The 19,301-nt window shown below is 41.9% G+C and overlaps 1 protein-coding gene across 4 annotated transcripts in view; it reads left to right on the top strand.

Annotated features, from left to right (window-relative positions):
• The window catches only part of GREM2 (gremlin 2, DAN family BMP antagonist), a 106,355-nt gene extending 87,640 nt beyond the window's left edge, over positions 1 to 18,715 (top strand). For all 4 annotated transcript variants that reach the window (XM_007076991.3, XM_042976158.1, XM_042976156.1 and 1 more), the window contains one exon: positions 18,206 to 18,715. In XM_007076991.3, coding sequence (XP_007077053.1) covers positions 18,206 to 18,713 — 508 coding nt within the window. In that variant the 3' untranslated portion in view covers positions 18,714 to 18,715. The remainder of the gene's footprint in view (positions 1 to 18,205) is intronic.
• The last annotated feature ends 586 nt before the right edge of the window (positions 18,716 to 19,301 follow it).

The raw sequence follows: 19,301 nt of genomic DNA on the forward strand, positions 1-19,301 counted from the left end.
CCCAGAAACCACACATTGTTTCCTTCAGACAAAAGATAATGATGCACTAATGAGTTTTACCCTTTATTGCCCTCTCTGGAACACAGCCTCAGGAAGAAAACCCACAAAACAAAATTGTTAGTCCCAAAATTTACAATATTATGCAATGACCCCTATCCCTTTTTCTTTAAGTGCTAGTAGTTGTGTTGTTAAGTATTTGTGTTGTTTAACTCATAAATCCCAACCTCGTATAATCTCAAAAGTGCCCTCCCAGAGAGAGAAAGGAAATGAGTAAATGAGGAAAAATAATAAAAGCCTTGCTGATATAGAGTACCTCCAAGGGACTTAAAGCGCTTCTGAGATATTATCTTATACTAATGTCTTTTGACCTTATCAAAGGGGAGGTAACAAAAATTAATACTTTAAATTATTCAGGGGGAAAGTGAGGCAAAAAGACATTGGACTAATAGGTCCATTTAATAAAAAGCATTTAATAAATAATCAAAACTGTGAGTGAAGAAAAATTTAAAATTCAGTTGGTTGGACCTGAAGATTTATAGGATAAGTTGGAGCCATTCGTTGTTGTTTCAGTGAAGAACAAGCTTAATGGCATCACTGCACACGCATACTCTGAAACAATCCATAACCTTTCCATAACCTCATAATCTGCCCCCCCTCCCCATTCCAACTGCCATCTCCTTCCTATGTGCTCATGCACAGCAAAATTCCAAAAAGTGTTGTCTATAGCCACTGTTCCTACTTCCTCATCTCTCATTTTCTCCTCATCCCTGTGTAATGTGGCCTCCTTTTAAAGCATCTCCACTGAAATAGCTCTTGTTCAGTTGACAGTGGCCTCCATGTTGTCAAATCCATGGACCATTTGTTGTTGTTGTTGTTTTTCTTTTCACCTACTTGATTTCAGTAGCATTCCAAAGAGTTAACCACTCCCTCTTGAAACATCTTCTTCTCTTGGCTTATGTGACATTTACTCCTCATTTACTTTATTCACCTCTGGCTGCTCCATTTCAATCTTTTTTGCTGGTTTCTCCTTCTCTGCATACCTCTGTAAGGCGGGAAGGCCCCAGAGCCGTTCTTAGCACTCACTCTTCTCTGGTGTCTGCCTAAATATGCTTATCTGTGTGCCTGGCTTTAAACACCATCTCCCCTTCACTGTCACATCTCACCTTTAGACTCATTAACAACTTAACTGATCCTTTCCATTTGGTTGTCTACTAGACGTCTCACTTCACATGGCCAAAATCAAATCCTTGATTTCTGACCTAAAACCAGTTTTCCCTTAGTCTTTTTTATTTCAAGAAATTTGCTTCACTCTCAAATCTAGCCAAATATATGTTGTGTTGTTCCCATTCTCAAAACATGTCTCAAAACCATTTCCTTCTGTTTTTCTCTACCACCATTATTTCTCATCTAGATTATCCCAGTAGCCCCCCATATGGTCTCCAAATTGCTTTCTTACTCATGTACTCTCCTGTCTTCACAGAGCAGTTTTTAAGGCATGAAATTATAGCATACCACTTTGCTACTTTAAACCCTGTACTGGCTTCTCACTGAACATACAATAAAGTCCAAACATTCATTGTAGTCCAAAAGATCATACATGATCTGGTCCCACTTGCCTCTTCCCCATGTCTCGATACTGTCCCCAGCTCACTAATCACTAGCCACACTGGCATTTCTCTTGCAAGAGCATGACAAGCTGTCCTCACCCCAGGCTGTTCCCATGCTAGCTCTTCCCTCTTTCCAGAAATCAGAGTATCATTCCTTCTTGGGGTCAGGTTGTATGGCCTCCTCAGACAGGCCTTCCTTAACCACTCGATCTAAGGACACCACAGCCAAACCATTTTTCTCCCATCATTCTGGTGTTCATTCTTCATAGGACCTCCTGCTATCTGAAACTTAGTTTTCTGTCACTTACTGTGTCACTGGGCACTTACCTGTGCACCTTCACTAAATGTAACTTCCAGGAAAAGTGGAACTATGAAATAACAAATGAACTATGAATTTTTAGATGCGCACTTTAGTGAGTATTTTACGAAGTATTTCAGATGAAAACTTTATATGGAATGATTAAGACACTTTATTTTTTTACATTCTTTTCACGTTTATTCACTTTTTGAAAGAGTGAGTGGGGGAGGGGCAGGGAGAGAGGGAGACACAGAATCTGAAGCAGGCTCCGGGCTCTGAACTGACAGCACAGAGCCCGACGCGGGGCTCGAACTCACAGACCGTGAGATCATGACCTGAGCCGAAGTCAGACGCTTAACCGACTGAGCCACCCAAGCACCCCAAGACACTTTATATACAGTACTTGCATTGCTTTTTAAATCAGTGTGTCAGGTAAGAAATGTAGTGCCATTAGTAAGGAGCAAAGTAATTGCAATTGTTAGAAATTCTTATTATTAAAGCCATCTACCTATAAGTTTCGTAATAGAAAGCTTATGTACAAAAAAACCAGAATCATCAGTAAGGCTTGTTAAAAGGTGGATTATTGGACCCCAAAACATCCCATCTCCTCCCCCAGAGTTTCTGAATCAATAGATCTGGGGGATGGAAGTGAGGGACAAGTTCTAGAACATCCCCAGGTGATATAAATGTTGCTAATCAGGGAACCGCATTTTATGAAACTCTGATCAAAATGTATCTGTAATTAATTGTGAAAAGAGGAAAAGGGCCCTAAGGAAGAAAATAGGAAATTTTATCCATAATTTCCAGAATGCTTCTACTAACCTATTATTGAGTTACCCAGAGAAATCATTTTTAAAATATTTTACATTTATTTTAATATAAAAGGATATTGTCCCATTTGATGTCAAGACTCCTCCTTTTATTTTTTATTATTTTTTAGTTTTAGTTTTGAGAGAGAAAGAGCGAGAGAACATGAGCAGGGGAGAAGAAGAGAGAGGGAGAGAGAGACTCTTAAGCAGGCTCCATGCAGAGCCTGCCACAGGACTCGATCGCATAGCCCTGGGATCATGACCTCAGCTGAAATCTAGTCAGATGCTCAACTAAGCCACCCAGGCACCCCAAGACCCCTCCTTTTATTACTAGATATTTACTGAGCACACATATAGACACTTCATACTGATACTCTGTTCACATGTTTCCTTTATTCTTCACCAGCAAAGTCTTCTCCTATATTTATTTGAAGAGAACCTCCCCCAAATAATGTTTGCTTCTCACTGTTCTCCTGTGTAGGATCTTCAAAAATTTCTATTATATTTAAAAATCTTTGACATGGTAAATTGAGAAGATAGTAAGTCTATCAAAGGTCATTCCTTCTATCAAAGGCCATTCCTCTGCTTCTGCTCAGCCCCTGTCACTTCTGTGGGCTCTTTCACTGGTCAGGAGTTCTGAACTATTGGTTTCCACACTCATTCTTATCAAGGCCTGCAGCAGCTACCTCAACCATCTGTCCCTGGACCAAGACACTTGATTTCCTAAATAAATGCTCAAACCCGTTAAATTTTAGAGTCCAGAGATCTCTGTGTGATACTCCAAAATTCACATACACAGGGTAAATACTTATAGCAGTAATACTTATAAAGTTGAAAATGGGACACAATCTAAACGGAAGAATAATTAAGTACACTGAACACATATCTATTAGAAAATTCTATAGTCATTGAAATTTATTTGTATTTCTCTTTAATGTTTTCTGAATTATCCAAATTTTCTAGAAGTATAAAACAGAATTTTTGCCACCATATGAAAATATTATTTTAAAGACAAAAACATTGTTTAAAAAGAAAAGCAAATTAACGTGGGTTATACATAATGCTATTTTTCAACCAAGGCAGACATCTCTTTTATAATGTCCTTGAAGGGCAATCATGGAACTTTTATTTACGTATGTTCTCAGAGATAAAGTATTTAATGTGCTATAAACCTCTTCATGTACTTTTTTTTTTAAATGGTTGATTTTTACTGATTTAGATTTTAACTATAAATGGAATTTGTTGAAGACATTGTTTATTTTAATTTCTCTGCTATTTTTTTTAAATTAGGACAAAATTCACGTACTATAAAATTAACCATTTTAAAATGCACAAGTCGATGACATTTTAGTACATTCACGAAGTTGTGCCACCACAAGCTCAATCTAGTTTCAAAACATTTTCGTTACCCCGAAAAGAAATCTTGTTCCCATGAATTAATAGTCCCCCATTCCCCGTGCCACGTCCAGCCTCTGGAAACCTCCAATCTGTGCTCTGTCTCTGTGGATTTATGTATTCTGGACACCAGTTCACTTTTTAAAGAGCAGCCAGGAGCCCTCTAAATAGTGATGGTAGCTCGTAGGGATTCCTCTCCCTTAACACCCACCACTGCCATCGCCAATACCTCTGCCAAATACCTATGGTTTTCTAAATATTAAATGTACAGGTTTCCTTATGTGGCCCTTTTTACCATAGTTGATACCTGCTATGGATTCTCTTTAGCTTTTTAAGCTCCCACTCCATGTGTGTTACCTGAAAGGGACCCAAGCTTCATGGAAAAGTAGAAGAGAAGGGCAGGCAGGTCATGAGAATCAAATGAGTTGGTTCCTTTGCAGGCCTCTGCATGCATGTGAAAGCCAACATCCACCACATCTGAATTGCACTGGCCGGTCCCTGGTTCAGACCCTCTCACCTGGGCCCCGTGCAGGGATTTCTCCCAACATTAAGATCCATGGAGCTGCAGAGGCCACAGTACACAGGCGTGAGAGAAAGGCATCCTAAATGGAAACATACAGCACAATACTTGCAAATCGTCTCCCTCACATCTTCCTGTCACAAACCATTAAAGAAATCCTCTATTCTAAACATGGGGAAATTGCTCACAGAATGAAGAGATGTTAGATCTGAATTTCAATTAACTTTAACACTGATTGCTCCATATCACTGGATTAGTCTCTAGTCCTTATTAATGAAGATATAATTAACGAAGTTTGCCCTGGGCAATGGACCAGAACCTAGATAATTATATTTTAGACAAATAACTTAGGCTGTGTTTTTCAGAATATGGAATGCTTATTACAAATGCTATTTCTCAGATTCCAGCCCAAATCTTGAGAATCAGAACTCCTTCAGTATGAGGTCCTGGGATCTGCATTTTTAACAAGTTCCCAAGTGTGTCTCATTTATAGTGAAGTCTGAGGACCACTTATTAAAGAAAGAGAGTCCTATATTGAATCTGTATTGAATGCAAATAGTAGATATTGTTAATAGAACTTGCTCTATAGAAATATGTGCCAATACTTGTGTTTGGAAACAATACACTAGAAAAGATTCGATAAGCTTGACGTAAGGTATAACTGGCTTTATTTGACGTTAACGAGAAACATTCTCTAGAATTACTTCAAAAGTTGAGTAGAAGTCTTTTTATTTACATTATTTATAATTAGGGTGATCCAAGAAAAGATCTAAACAGAGAGTTATAAAAAGCAGAATGGACACCAAACATATCATGAGCACATGTGCACTCAGTAAATATTTGCTGCCTGAATGGTACACTTAAAGTTACTCTATTTCCTAAATAAAAGGCAAAGGACTGATTCCTAATCTCTCAGGCTTTCTTCTTTCTCAAATATCAGTTGTATTATGACTGTTTGAATATTAGCAATTATGACATCTGTAATTTCTCTAAAATATTACATATTTGTTCATTTAGTCAATAAATATTTATTGGTCATTTTCTATATGCCAGGACCCATGCTGAGTTCCAGAGATATGGTAGTGATCAAAACAGACTTGATATATATTCTGATGGAGTCTTCCATTGAAGAGGACTAGCAGCTTAGGTGTTTGGGGAGAAGATTATCTGAACATCAAGGAAACCTTAGGAAAAGTACCAGGAACCTCAATCACAGGCATCAGCTTGGCACTTGCCTCATTTTGTTCAGCTTTTCAGGTGATATTGGTTGGGTTGCTGATGTGGTTCAGAAAGTAATTTCTGTCTTTCCCAGTTGGTCCTTTTACTCCATTTGGAGTACACTGTTAAATATTTGGACGGTTAGATGAATTACTGCTTACCAACAACATTTCAATGTACAGAAACCAGAATCTATTACCTATTATCCTCACTGCAATCTTGCTCCCACCCTATCAAGTCTCTAAAACCCCTCCAGCCAAGACTGATGAAACATCGATCCAGTGAACACTTCTCAATCTTCTCTCATCTGACTTCTTAAAGCCTAGCTCTACCCTTCCTCTGCCTCCTTTGTAGGTTTCCTCTCCTCAGTGTCTGGAAAAGCTTATACCCCAGAGTTCCACCTGCAGCCCACTTCACGTCTTGCTCTACCCCTGAGCAAATGACATCATTTTTCCTTGAATTCATATGTCTTTCTAGTTTTCCCCATAGAATTTATCCTGTTATAACACGCTTTATGTTTAAAAGTCTTTTCTTTTCACATTGTCCTTCTTTTTCTGTGACCAAAAGGTATATATGCAAATTTTAATTCTCTTGTTGTAAGCTTTAAGTATTTAAATATTTCCTGCTGATTGTTTACTCATTAGAGTATAGAATAGTATTTGATCAAAATAGCATAATAAGTCACAAATTAGTAAACAAATTATTAAATACAAAAAGGTAAATTTTAATTATTTACCTCTGTTAAAAAGATGCCCCATACATGGAGACTTACTACTGTTATTTATAATTTCATGAATAAATACTAGTTATTGCCAGGAAGAAACAAGATTCAGCAAATCAGCAGAAAATTTCTACCATATAGTGTGTGTGTGTGTATGTATGTGTATGGTTATATTATGTGTACAATTTATGCTAAAGAAATATGTTCACAAGAAAAGGTTGTAATAGAAATGTGTTTTCTAATAACAATGTCTCAATTTCTTAAAACCTTTCAAACTTATTTACATGTAAAATACCATTTCAGCAAAAAATTATTTTTGGTGACAGATCACCCAACAATTTAGGTCTTCCTTCAGGGTTGATTTAAAGCAAATTATTGAAAACAATCTGACATGGAAAAGGATCTATGAAAATGACTTTTACTTTTTAGTGAGAGTACCAATATTTAGAATTGTCTTTTCACTTTGTACCCTGGAATCTTTGTTATACCCCAAGCAATACAACACAGTAGAAGCAGGGTGGATGAAAGCTGTCATTTCCTTTTGTCACGTGGGGGAAGGGACACTGATAGAGGCAGGAAGCAGCAGACTTGCCTGTCCCATTGCAGACACCTTCAGTGTAAAGACAACTTCTAGGGCAGATCTCTGAGAAGAGAAGGAACAAATGGAGGTTGAGAATTTGAAAATTGCTTCCTTCAAAGCCACCCTTGAACACATACCTCTTGGAAAGACTTTCTGTAACCCCCAGGACTGTACTTCTGCCAGTTGGAAGATGAGAGATGCCAAAAACATTAGGTCAGTGGCAGAAAATACAAAAAGAAGTGGGCAACAGCTTGAAATAAAAAGAGAATAAGGACCCAAAAAAATATAACTACTGAAATGTAAGCAACAGTTTATTAGATTGTAAAAAAAAAAATTATTCTACTTTAAAAAGTTATGTTGACTTCTGATTTTGATAGCCTAATATGCATTAAATCATCATGATTAGAGTCTTGCATAAAAAGGATCATTACTACTGAAAAGTTAACCCAGTTTCAAGTTCTTCTTTATAGTTTTTGAAAATAGGGGCACCTTGGGGCACCTGGGTGGCTCAGTCGGTTAAGCATCTGACTTCGGCTCAGGTAATGATCTTGTAGTTCTTGAGTTTGAGCCCCACGTCAGGTTCCATGCTGACAGCTCAGAGCCCGGAGCCTGCTTCAGATTCTGTGTCTCCCTCTCTCTCTGCCCCTCCCAAACTTGTTCTTTGTATTTGTCTCACTCTCTCTCAAAAAATGAATAAACATTAAACATTTTTTAAAAAGTAAGGACACGTCGGTGGCTCAGTTGGTTGAACATCCAACTCTTGATTTGGGCTCAGGTCCTGATCCCATGGATGGTGAGACTGAGTACCACGTCGAGCTCTAAGCTGACAGTGTGGAACCTGCTTGGAATTCTCTCTCTCCCTCTGTGTCTCTGCACCCCCCACCCTTTCTCTCTTTTTCAAAATAAATACACCAAAAAAAATCAAAATAAAAACATTCACATCTATACCAGTGTAGCTAAAACCTACAAAAGCATTCAATCTTTCATTCATTCATACATAAATAGGCATTTAAAACTATTCTGCAGACCCACCACAAGTCAGTATGGAAACAAAGATTAAATATCTTATCTTCCAATAACGTACACTCTAGTGAGGGAAAGTGTGCAGCAAATAGCCATCCAGTGCCCTGTGGTTGTAATGAGACAGGTATGATGGTGGCAGAAATGAAGAATACAGGAAACACAGATGGTGTCACAAAGGAAGTGGCATTTGAATGAAACTTAAATGCCCAGTGGTGGTCAGAGAAACAAAAGAAATAACTGTGCAAATGTTTGCAGGTGGAAAACAGCCTTGCATGTGGTAGGACACAGAGTTTTGTGTGTTTCAAGCATAAGGCCATATTGTGAGGGGATAATGTGATAAGACTGGAGGAGACAGAGATCACAGAAGTTGTATACACTGTGCCAAAGACTTTGAATTTGCACATGATGGGAAATCTGAAAAGGGTTTAACTGAAAGGGATAGACAGATCTTCATGTTAGGATGTTCATTCTGATAGGATTCTGGAAGGTATATGTGAGTGTGAAGGCAGGAGGCCAGTGAGGAGACTGGTGTAATATTCAGGTGATGAGCACCCAGACCAAGGTGGTAACAGCAAGGTTTAGCAGTGAGGCAAGAAAGACAATAAGGTCTTATTAATGGATTTAATATGGGAGAAGATAGGATACTCTCCATACCCAAATAAAAGTGATTTAAATACTAAAGAGTTTATTAACTAACAACATCGAAGTCCAGATAAGCAGCTCTAGGGATAATTAATTCAATGGCTTTCCAACATAATCAAGAATCCAGCAGCTTTCCATTTTGTGCTTTATATGGCAAAGGTTTGACGTTCACCCCATGCTGTATCTTCATGGTGGCTGCCGAAGCATCGGTTATCAGATCCTTGTGTCACCACAACCCAGACCAGAATAAGTTCTTCCAGCATGTCTCTTTTTCCTGGGGAGTAAAACTCTTTCCCAGGGGGTTGTTTCTCACATTTTGTTACTCATTGACTTAGACCTATCAACTCTGTGCTCCATGGTATGTGGCAGCGTCCATGAAGAACCTGGGCTCCAGCACCTGAACAGCATCGTGCCTCTGGCTCTCAGGCGGTAAATCAACGAGAGCCTGCCCTAACTCTCATCTCTCTGGCCTGGCTGAAAGGATAAGTGCTGTGCTCTTCACTGAGATAGTAACTTTGCGAAGAGATGAGTGAGAAAATAGGATGAGATTTGGAACACATAAAATTTGAGGTGCCTACAGAGCATCCAGGGAATATTTGGTGGAGTCTGGGAATCATAAGCAGATAGCAGCTGGTGGCTGAAATGGGCACAGATGAAACTCTTAGTAGGAATGTGAGGAAAGAGAAAACAGGAAAAACCCTTGGGGAACACTAACCTCTAAGAGGAAGCCAGAGAGAGAAAAATCAGTAAAACACATCAAAAGACTAAAGAGAAAGAATAAAAAGACTCTTGTCGTGAATTCCAGAGGAAGTGAGCAGGGGGTACACAGTTTCGTGAGGCTTCGGTATATGCTATGTCCCACTGTTATGCACTGTCACACTACAAGTGAAGCAAAGTAGCTAGAATTAGAGAGTGAACAAGAAAAGCTGATGGGGTGCTTGGGCAACATGCTTTTTATTTTGCTCAAAGCATTTTGGACAGGCCACTCTGTTTTTATGTGTACGCTGATGGAAAATCTTTACTCTGCTGTCGAAGACGTGGAAGCCTGTTGTTCTAGAAGCTCATCCTGAACACACAAGGCTGTCCCACAAGGGCTTGAGGAGTGCAGAATTACTGAAGTATGACGGATTCCTTGAACCACAGCCTAAAATCTTCATCTGAAAATGATAATAATAATAATAACAACTATGATGATGATGATGATGACGATGAAGGTTCTGCTTAACGGCTGCAGAGAATAATGTCACTGGCTATAAAATCTTTAATAGATTGCTCATAATTTCTTCCTTCCTTTCAAATAAAACTCATGGTCCTTTTCGTTCAGAGAGTTCTTGGACTATGACTGGATCTCAGTTCCACATTCCTCATAACAGAAACATGGAACGGGGGGTGGCAAGTGCCATTAACACCATTTTACAGGGGAGAACCCAGAGAAGCTTAGGAGTGAGTCACATAAGGTCATGAGATGGGCAGCCTCAGGCCCAGAAACCATGTTCTCACTCCCATCCCCAAGTGACTCTGCTCTAGAGAAAAGCAACCATGTGTGGATAAGCTTACAGCTTTCAAAGAGCTTTCCCATCCGTTTTCTTATTTAACTTAATGCTTTGCTGCCATGTTGCCTCAGTGTTACATTTCCCAGACTGAGTTCATCCCAACAATTTTTTCAAAGATTAAGAACCCTGATCACAAATTCCTAAATGATACACTTGCTATCCAGAAGTCAAAGTAAGTAATGATAGTATCATTTCTTCTTTGGTTGAAAACCTTTTTTAAAAACATAATATAATTTCTCCAGATGAAATTAAACTTCTCCTGGAACAAAATGATAGTCAGTGTTCCATTCAGGCACTTTCACTTGGAAAAGTAAATGATCCATTTGGATTTGAAACTTTTTCTTTTTAAGATTTTTTAATCTTTATTTATTTTTGAGAGAGAAAGTGACAGAGCGTAAGTGAGGGAGGGGCAGAGATAGAGAGAGACACAGAATCTGAAGAAGGCTCCAGGCTCTGAGCTGTCAGCACAGAACCCGATGCAGGACTCGAACTCACGGACTGTTGAGCCAAAGTCTGACGCTTAACTGACAAAGCCACCCAGGTGCCCCTGGATTTCAAACTTCTGAGTCATGTGGGTTTCCCTGATCATTCTGCTTTGAAATCCTAAGCCACTTCCTATTCTTCTCATGACAGTTCAGGTTTATTTGACAATAAGTTTCATATTAAAAAAATAAAAATAAATAAAAAATAAAAATTCAAAAGAAGATTTATAGTTACTACTTCTTATTTTTCCTTTCCTAAAATTTTAATTTTCCTCCTTTACTTAGAACAAGTTGCAATCACTCCCTTTCAGTGTACAACTAGAGTATTTGAGCTCGGTGATCAACTCCCTTATGGTTGGAAGAATGCAGCTTAAAATAATAATAAGACATCATTTCAAATTTTTCAGATAGGCAAAAGGAAATAAATCGTTAGCACCAGGTGTTAGCAAGTCTGTGTAGGAGCAGGGACTCACATATTACTCAGGGGAGAGAATACTAGTATCAGCACTTGAAAAGTAACTTAGCAAAACTTAGTCAAGCTCAAGTTGTACACATCCCATGACCCAGGATCTCCACTTCTCAGTGTCTCCTCTAGAAAAACTGTGACAGGTGGGCACAAATAAATACACACAAAACTGTTCAGTGCAGCATTGTTGGTCATACTGACAAAAGAGAAGCAACCTCATTGTCCTTCAATAAGGTGAATTTATCAATGTTATTTAAGATTCAGCAGTGGAGGTGAATAGAGTCCTCCTAAAAACGTCTACCTGTGTAAAATCTCAAACACCTATTGTTGAATTTAAAAGTTGCTCAGAAATTTTTAAAAATTAAAATAAAATAAAGTTGCTCAAGAAGAGTATAGCTATATATATGTGAAGTACATATATATATATATATACTTGATATGTGAAGGTCAAACGTGCACAAAAACATGCCCTCATACACAAAACATAACCCGTAAACATATTACTAGGAATGCTATAACCAACTTTAGGATGCTGGTCATTTCAATGAGTGTAGAAGGATAGGAGGACAACACTTCGGTATCACCCATATTGCTTTATTTCTTTCAAAATTGAAAGCGATAGCAAAATAAAGATGGGAAATATTAATATTGTTTTAACCTTGGTGGTGGGTAGAGAGAGTTTATTATATGTTCTGGCTTGCCCTATGTTTGAAATATTTCATAGTTAGAAATTTTAAAATTCGGAGCTACTTTTCTAGCAAAAGAGAGCAAAGATAAAAAGAAAGCAATGGCTGAACTGGGAGAGAAAACGTTTGGAACAGGATTTGGCAAAACTTTTCTGTGAAAGGCCAGGCAGTAAATATTTTGGACTGGTGGGCTCTTCCATCTCTGTTCCCACTGCTCACTCTGTTCTTGTGACACAAAAGCAGCCATAAAGAACATGCAGCTAATAGGCATGGGTGTATTCAACGTGACCTTGTTTACAAAAACAGACCTCAGGTTGGGGTAGGCCCACGGGCCATAGTGAGCGGCAGATTACGGTGGCTGAAAGCAAGTGGTTTTAGCAGACAAGCGGTCTAGGCTAGGAGGAGGAGGCCTGAGCCAAGGAATATCCACCACCAGTTGGAGAGCTCAAGCACAGCCTCCCAGCCCAAGAATCCATGTCGAGATGAAGTACATTTGGCTAGTAACACTCACAAAGATAATCTCTAAATGCTAACCCTGTTGGGGGTTTTGTTTGGAGTTTCCTGTTTGATTTGGATTCTGTTTTCACTTGGGCCATGGGAGCAACTTTGTCTCAGATGTGTGCGCTGATATTCAGCCTTGGGTGCTTCCCTTCAACCTTCCAAGGATATCCTAGAATTCTCAGGTCACAGAAAACGTTCGGGCCGCATCCTACCTTCCACTAATGCACAGCTCTGTACTGTCTTGACTCGACCTCTAAAACTCAAGAAGGTCACTCTGGGAGTGAGTTAATCAGCTTAACTGAACCCTTGGCCTCTGGTCACTTACATACACCTTTTGGCAGGGAGGATTCAGCACTGCCACGGCCTTTCCTAGAAATTAGGAAGCATTATTGCTCAAGCTCCTATTGTAGAACCCCTGGACACTTCTAGGAAAGGTTGACAGAAGGGGCCAGTTGTTCTTTAGCTGCCTACATACTACCCTGGTCTGTGTAGCCCCTGTTCTGATATCAACAAAGGCCAGGCCCGGGGGGTGTTACTTAAGAAGAAAGTGCTTCTGGGACGCCTGGGTGACTCAGTCGGTTAAATGTCCAACTTCAGCTCAAGTCATGATCTTGAGGTTTGTGAGTTCGAGCCCAGCGTCGGGCTCTGTGCTGACAGCTCAGAGCCTGAAGCCTGCTTCAGATTCTGTGTGTCTCCATCTCTCGGCCCCTCCCCTGCTCATACTCTGTGTCTCTCTGCCTCTCAATAATAAATAAACGTTAAAAAAATATTTTTAAAAAGTAAAAATAAAAAAAAGAAGAAGAAAGTGCTTTTGCTATCTCTCTCTCCCCACAGCCTACTTTGACCAACCCCGCTGCTTAGCATATCAACATTTATGGTCCTGGCACCCCTTGCAAATTTATAACTTTGTCAGGCCACAAGGATGGTTAATAAAACAAACAAGATTTATTTACGAGTTTCTTCTGAGACAAGCCAAAACACAAGATGTGAGGGTAAGATGAAAGATGTTCGATGCAAACAACGAAATGCAAATTGTATGCATTTCTCTGAGTAGCAAAGTGCTCCAAGGCAAAGCTGGACTCTGCAGTGCTAAATTCAGGTCCTGGTGGGGCCACCGACATGTGTGTGCAAGTGTGTGTGAGACAGTGAACTGAAGAAAGAGGCATGCCTGTTCTCTCCTGAGGAACCCCACACACTTCAGGGCCACTGTAGTATCTGCCATGAGCAAAACCTGGCTCAGAGCCTTTAGTGTGCCCTTGAACCCTTGAAGTGAAGAGGATACAGCCTAACAGTCGCTGCGGCAAATACCTCTTGCCTACTTACCTGTCCTGACACTGAGATTCCAGATCCTTGACAACCTTCCGGTTGCTATGTGTGAAGGAGTATAAAGATATGAGATGGAGGAAAGGAAAGAGAGGAGCTTGGGCTGATCCCAGTCACCTAGCTATCATCAGCCTCTTTTCTTGGTCTTGAGAATGGGAGATTTGCTTTTCTTCTTAGGTTCTTATGAGGCATAACTTCTAAGGGTGATTGCCAGATGTTTTGAAAATGTTTCCAAGTGTTCAAAGAATGCATGTTGTTAGTCATCACATCTAATACTGTGACTCTAAGGGGTTTTGCCCCAAATTGATCAGAACATGTTTTAGTTCTGTTCTCCCTGACAACAGCTAGGACCTGTTGAGTGAAAGCATGCATTTTTTTAGCCTATCAGAGATGCATGTGAAGCTGTTCCTGGAACTAGGTATGGAGGACCAGGGTGACTCTGTAAATCTTTCCTGGCTGGGACTTACAAACTTTTGGTTGTGTTTACTCAGAATGTTAATAATTTTGGAAGTTATTAAAATGGAACCAACATACTTTCTTTTTAAGAGACTATTGAGATCACAAATCATTCTGCAAATATAATAAGCTGTGTAAGTTGAATGAGTCCAATACTCAATTGCTTGCCATGAGTCTGCTAGAAGCATGGCCATTTTAATATGACAATTCGTGCTGGAACTAAGGAGGCATGAGGAAAGTCCTTTAAAAATTCGGCCTCATAATTTCAGTAATTGCATTGCACAAAATGTTTTTACAAAAAAAGAAAATCTTTCCCTTTTTCCCCGGTCTGCTCTAAGTGTTTTTACTTCCCTTGCCTCTTGTCATTACATTTATCTACCTCTGCACTCTTGTCAGTGTCACTGCCTGGGAGAACGTTATTTGGAATTTAAGCCACCCATTTACCTGTTACTTCCTGGGCATCTCCTGCTCCCTCTCCAGGAGGAACTGATGCTCTTTCCTTGTGCCCCTACGCCCTGGGGGCACTGGTGCCAATGGAAATCACCCAAAGCATTTTTTTTAAAATACAGATCTCAAACTCCACCTCAACTCTACTGATTCAGAATGTTTTGGGGTGGAGGTGAGGAATCTACATTCTAAAGCATCCCGGTGATTCAGATGTTCTCCGTCCCAGGATCACCACCATGGAAACCTACGCCATTGTGTCTCTAAAACTATAGCACCGTCAACTGCATGCCTTTCTCTAACTTCTAAATTGCAAGCTCAGGGGCGCCTGGGTGGCTCAGTCGGTTAAGCGTCTGACTTCAGCTCAGGTCACGATCTTGCGGTCCGTGAATTTGAGCCCCGCATCGGGATCTGGGCTGATGGCTCAGAGCCTGGAGCCTGCTTCCGATTCTGTGTCTCCCTCTCTCTCTGCCCCTCCCCCGTTCAAGCTCTGTCTCTCTCTGTCTCAAAAATAAATAAACGTTAAAAAAAATGTAAAAAAAAGAAATTGCAAGCTCATTGAAGGCAATGAAATGCATGGCATTCATGGTTCCTTCAGCACATATTTATTGAGTACCTATAATGTACCAGGCATTGTTCTGAATGCAAGACATAATAATGGAAAATAGGCGGTCCTTCCTTCTTGGACCTTAAATCGAGTTGGAAAAGTCAGACAATGCAAAAATCAGTAAGATTATTCAATTCTATAGGATGCTAAGTGCCACGGAGAAAACCAAGGCAGGGAAGAAGGAGACAATGAATGCCAGGGTTATGGTGAAGTTACCTATTAAGGCCTCACTGGGGAGGCGATAATTGAGCAAAGACTTGAAGACTGTAGAAGAAGGCCATGCAGATATCTGGGAGAAAGGAAAACATAAGGTTTTAGAGCAGAAAAAATGCCACATATGTTCTGGAAACAGAAAGGTGGCGAGTGTTGCTGGAGCAGAATGAGCAAGGGGGACAGTGTAGGTGACGAGGCCCGTGAGGTAACGATGGGGACAGCAGATCTTGTCAGGGCTCATCTGACACTGGAAGAATTTTAGCTTTGTCTCTGTGGGAGGTGCTGGAATTCACAAGGCTTATTAAAGTTTATTCCAGAATAAATACTCAACAAAACTTGATGAATGAAGGAATTCTCTGCTAGACGATTTGCAAAAGCCTCTTGTGGCTTACACTTAGACTAATAACAATGACAGAAAGAAATATTTTAGCATAGATATTTTAACACCAATATTTTTAACAATGAGATAGGTATACTCACCTGGAGCTAGCATGCCTGGAGCCAGGATTCAAATACTTCACATACTGGCCATGTGATCTTGATAAGTTGTGAAGCCTCTCAATGCCTCAGTTTCGTCATCTATAAAATGGGAGAAATAATAATAGCTATTTCGTAGAATTTTGATGATTAAATATGCTTATACATGAAAGGAAAATGTAAGAGCAATGTTTTTTTTTAATGTTTATTTATTTTTGAGGGAGAGGCAGAGAGAGCCCACAAGAGCAGAGGAGGGGTAGAGAGCAAAGGAGACGGGAACCGAAGTGGACTGTCCTCTGTGCTGACAGTGGAAAGCGCAATGCGGGGCTCCAACTCACGAACCCTGAGATCATGACCTGAGCCACCTAGGCGCCCTAAGAGTGATAGGTTTTGAGCACCAATAAATACGAACTATTATTATTAGCAGAAATATATTTAAGACATTGATAATACTTCAGAGAGTTAATATACTTACTATAAATTTTAGCCATGATGTTTATGCCTGTTATGTAATTAATATACACTCTACAACTATATAATTTTTATGTACATATAACTACATGCCATTTTGTACATGTTAAAAGGGTGTACGTGTTAAAGGGATGAGAGTCTCGGGGCGCCTGGGTGGCTCAGTCGGTTGGGCGTCCGACTTCAGCTCAGGTCACGACCTCGCGGTCCGTGAGTTCGAGCCCCGCGTCGGGCTCTGGGCTGATGGCTCGGAGCCTGGAGCCTGCTTCCGATTCTGTGTCTCCCTCTCTCTCTGCCCCTCCCCCGTTCATGCTCTGTCTCTCTCTGTCTCAAAAAGAAAAAAAAAAAAAAAAAGTTAAAAAAAGAAAGGATGAGAGTCTCATGCAGTTCTACAAATGCTAAAATACCCAGCGAGGCAATGAACACATGTGACTATGATGGTGAGGATGACAAGGGTAAAGAAGGAACTACAGGTGTCAGGATGTAAGAATCATCTCTACTGAGAGGCACTGCTGTCCCTTGAGGGTATTAATGTAAACATTACAATGGAAACTGCGAATTAAACTTCAGAGACATCAGTTTGCTTTCTACAAAACATGTTTCAAAGGAAGTTTTCTTCCAGCTCCCATCCCTGCACACTTGTGTCACCAGGCCCTAATATGCAGACGGGAGATACAATCTCTTGCATTGTCTAAGGCAGTTTTAATACAGCCTTCGTTTCTTAATTCACAACTGGGAAGTGGTTTCCACTATAAGAAACTAACTCGTGGCTCGCTTGAATTAACGTGGCTATCTTCGTGCAGATGTTAAATGTGATTTTTTATTCATAGCAATTAACAGAGGTGTAAATACTGCTTTTCCTAATCTGTGGTCATTCCTAAGTTTAGTACTCATTATTTATTTATTTATTTAATATTAATTTTGGGGAGAGCACAAGCTGGAGAGGGGCAGAAAGATGGGGACACGGGATCCCAAGCAGGCTCCAGGCTCTGAACTGTCAGCACAAAGCCGGAAGGGGGCTTGAACTCACGAACTGTGAGCGCATGACCTGAGAGGAAGACTGACGCTTAACCGACTGAGACACCCAGGCGCCTCCCCGGCCCCCCCCCCCCCCCAGTACTCATTGTTAAGAAACTTGTGGAACCATACCCACCTTTCCTTTCCTTTTTGTTAATTTTCTTGATCATATATCCATGTCTAGCGGTTACTTTCGGTGGCTCTGGAGGCAGATGCCTGGCTCGAAATCCTGGGACATTCTTAGTCATTGTGTGGCGTTGGGCAAATTACTCAATGTCTACGGGCCTCAATTTCCTCCATTACAAAGTAGGGCTAATATATGCCACCTCCCATCTACTGTTTTGAGAATCAAATGAGGTAGACGCGTGATGCGCATAGGGTAGCACTGCGCAAGTACTAAGTGAAAATGCAGTGACATTTATTGACTATCACCGGCACTCCAGCAAACTGGCTTGGGCTATTTTTGACAACATTTGCTTTTTAATTCTTCTGTAGTTGTCCAACGTGTGTTCGTGTTCTAACTGTCCTGGCAGTGTCTCAACCCCCGTCTTGCCTGCGGGGCAGTATTTAGGACAGCGTCCTTGCACTCTCCCCTCCAGCGGCCCCACCTGACTGCAGCCCTTCTTAATGAAACCACGAAGACCGGCTGCCCGCCTGCACCCGCCACAGACGCCCCCTCTAACTCTTCTCTCGTTGCAGGATGTTCTGGAAGCTCTCCCTGTCCTTGTGCCTGGTGGCCGTGCTGGTGAAGGCGGCGGAGGCCCGGAAGAACCGGCCGGCGGGCGCCATCCCCTCGCCCTACAAGGACGGCAGCAGCAACCACTCGGAGAGATGGCAGCACCAGATCAAGGAGGTGTTGGCCTCCAGCCAGGAGGCCCTGGTGGTCACCGAGCGCAAGTACCTCAAGAGTGACTGGTGCAAGACGCAGCCGCTGCGGCAGACGGTGAGCGAGGAGGGCTGCCGCAGCCGCACGATCCTCAACCGCTTCTGCTACGGCCAGTGCAACTCCTTCTACATCCCGCGCCACGTCCGCAAGGAGGAGGAGTCCTTCCAGTCGTGCGCCTTCTGCAAGCCCCAGCGCGTCACCTCGGTCCTGGTGGAGCTCGAATGTCCCGGGCTGGACCCTCCCTTCCGACTCAAAAAGATCCAGAAGGTGAAGCAGTGCCGGTGCATGTCGGTGAACCTGAGCGACTCGGACAAGCAGTGAGCACCTGCGGCGGGACGCAGCTCGCCCCGCGCGCCAGTTGGCTGGGCCGCCGCCGCCTGCGTCCCCGTCCTCTGAGCCCACGCACGCGCTGCCCGGTGGCCCCTTCCGCAGCAAGCACGTTTCCTGGGGCCCACGGCGCCCTCGTCACACGCGCGGGCCACAAGCGGAGCTTCGCTGCGATGTGTTCCTGACCGACCGCGGGCCTCTCCTATGCGTCCCAAACGGGTTGCGTTTCAAGGCCCGAGGGACGTGGCTGGAAACCCACCAGCCACCAGTCAGCGGCCGGAGAGGGCCTTTCCCGGGCTGCCCTGCCAATCCGGCATTGATGTTTCCACCATGTGGAAAAGCGAATCTTTCCCTGGCCTCACCCTACACTCCAGCTCCCCCTTCCCAGGAAGTGAAGGATGCGGCCCTCACGCCTCTCCCGCTGGGCCAGGGCCCTCCAGCTGAGAGGTTCCCTTGGGAAGGGAGGGCTGCCCTCGCGCTGCTGTGATGCGGTTCTGGACAATGTCCGGACACAGGGAGGTTCTTCTAAAAGCCCAATACTGAGAAGACGACTTGAGCCACTGGGATCATGAAATGGGCTTC

The sequence above is a fragment of the Panthera tigris genome, chromosome F3 (genome assembly GCF_018350195.1).
Source record: "Panthera tigris isolate Pti1 chromosome F3, P.tigris_Pti1_mat1.1, whole genome shotgun sequence".
Classification (NCBI taxonomy): domain Eukaryota; kingdom Metazoa; phylum Chordata; class Mammalia; order Carnivora; family Felidae; genus Panthera; species Panthera tigris.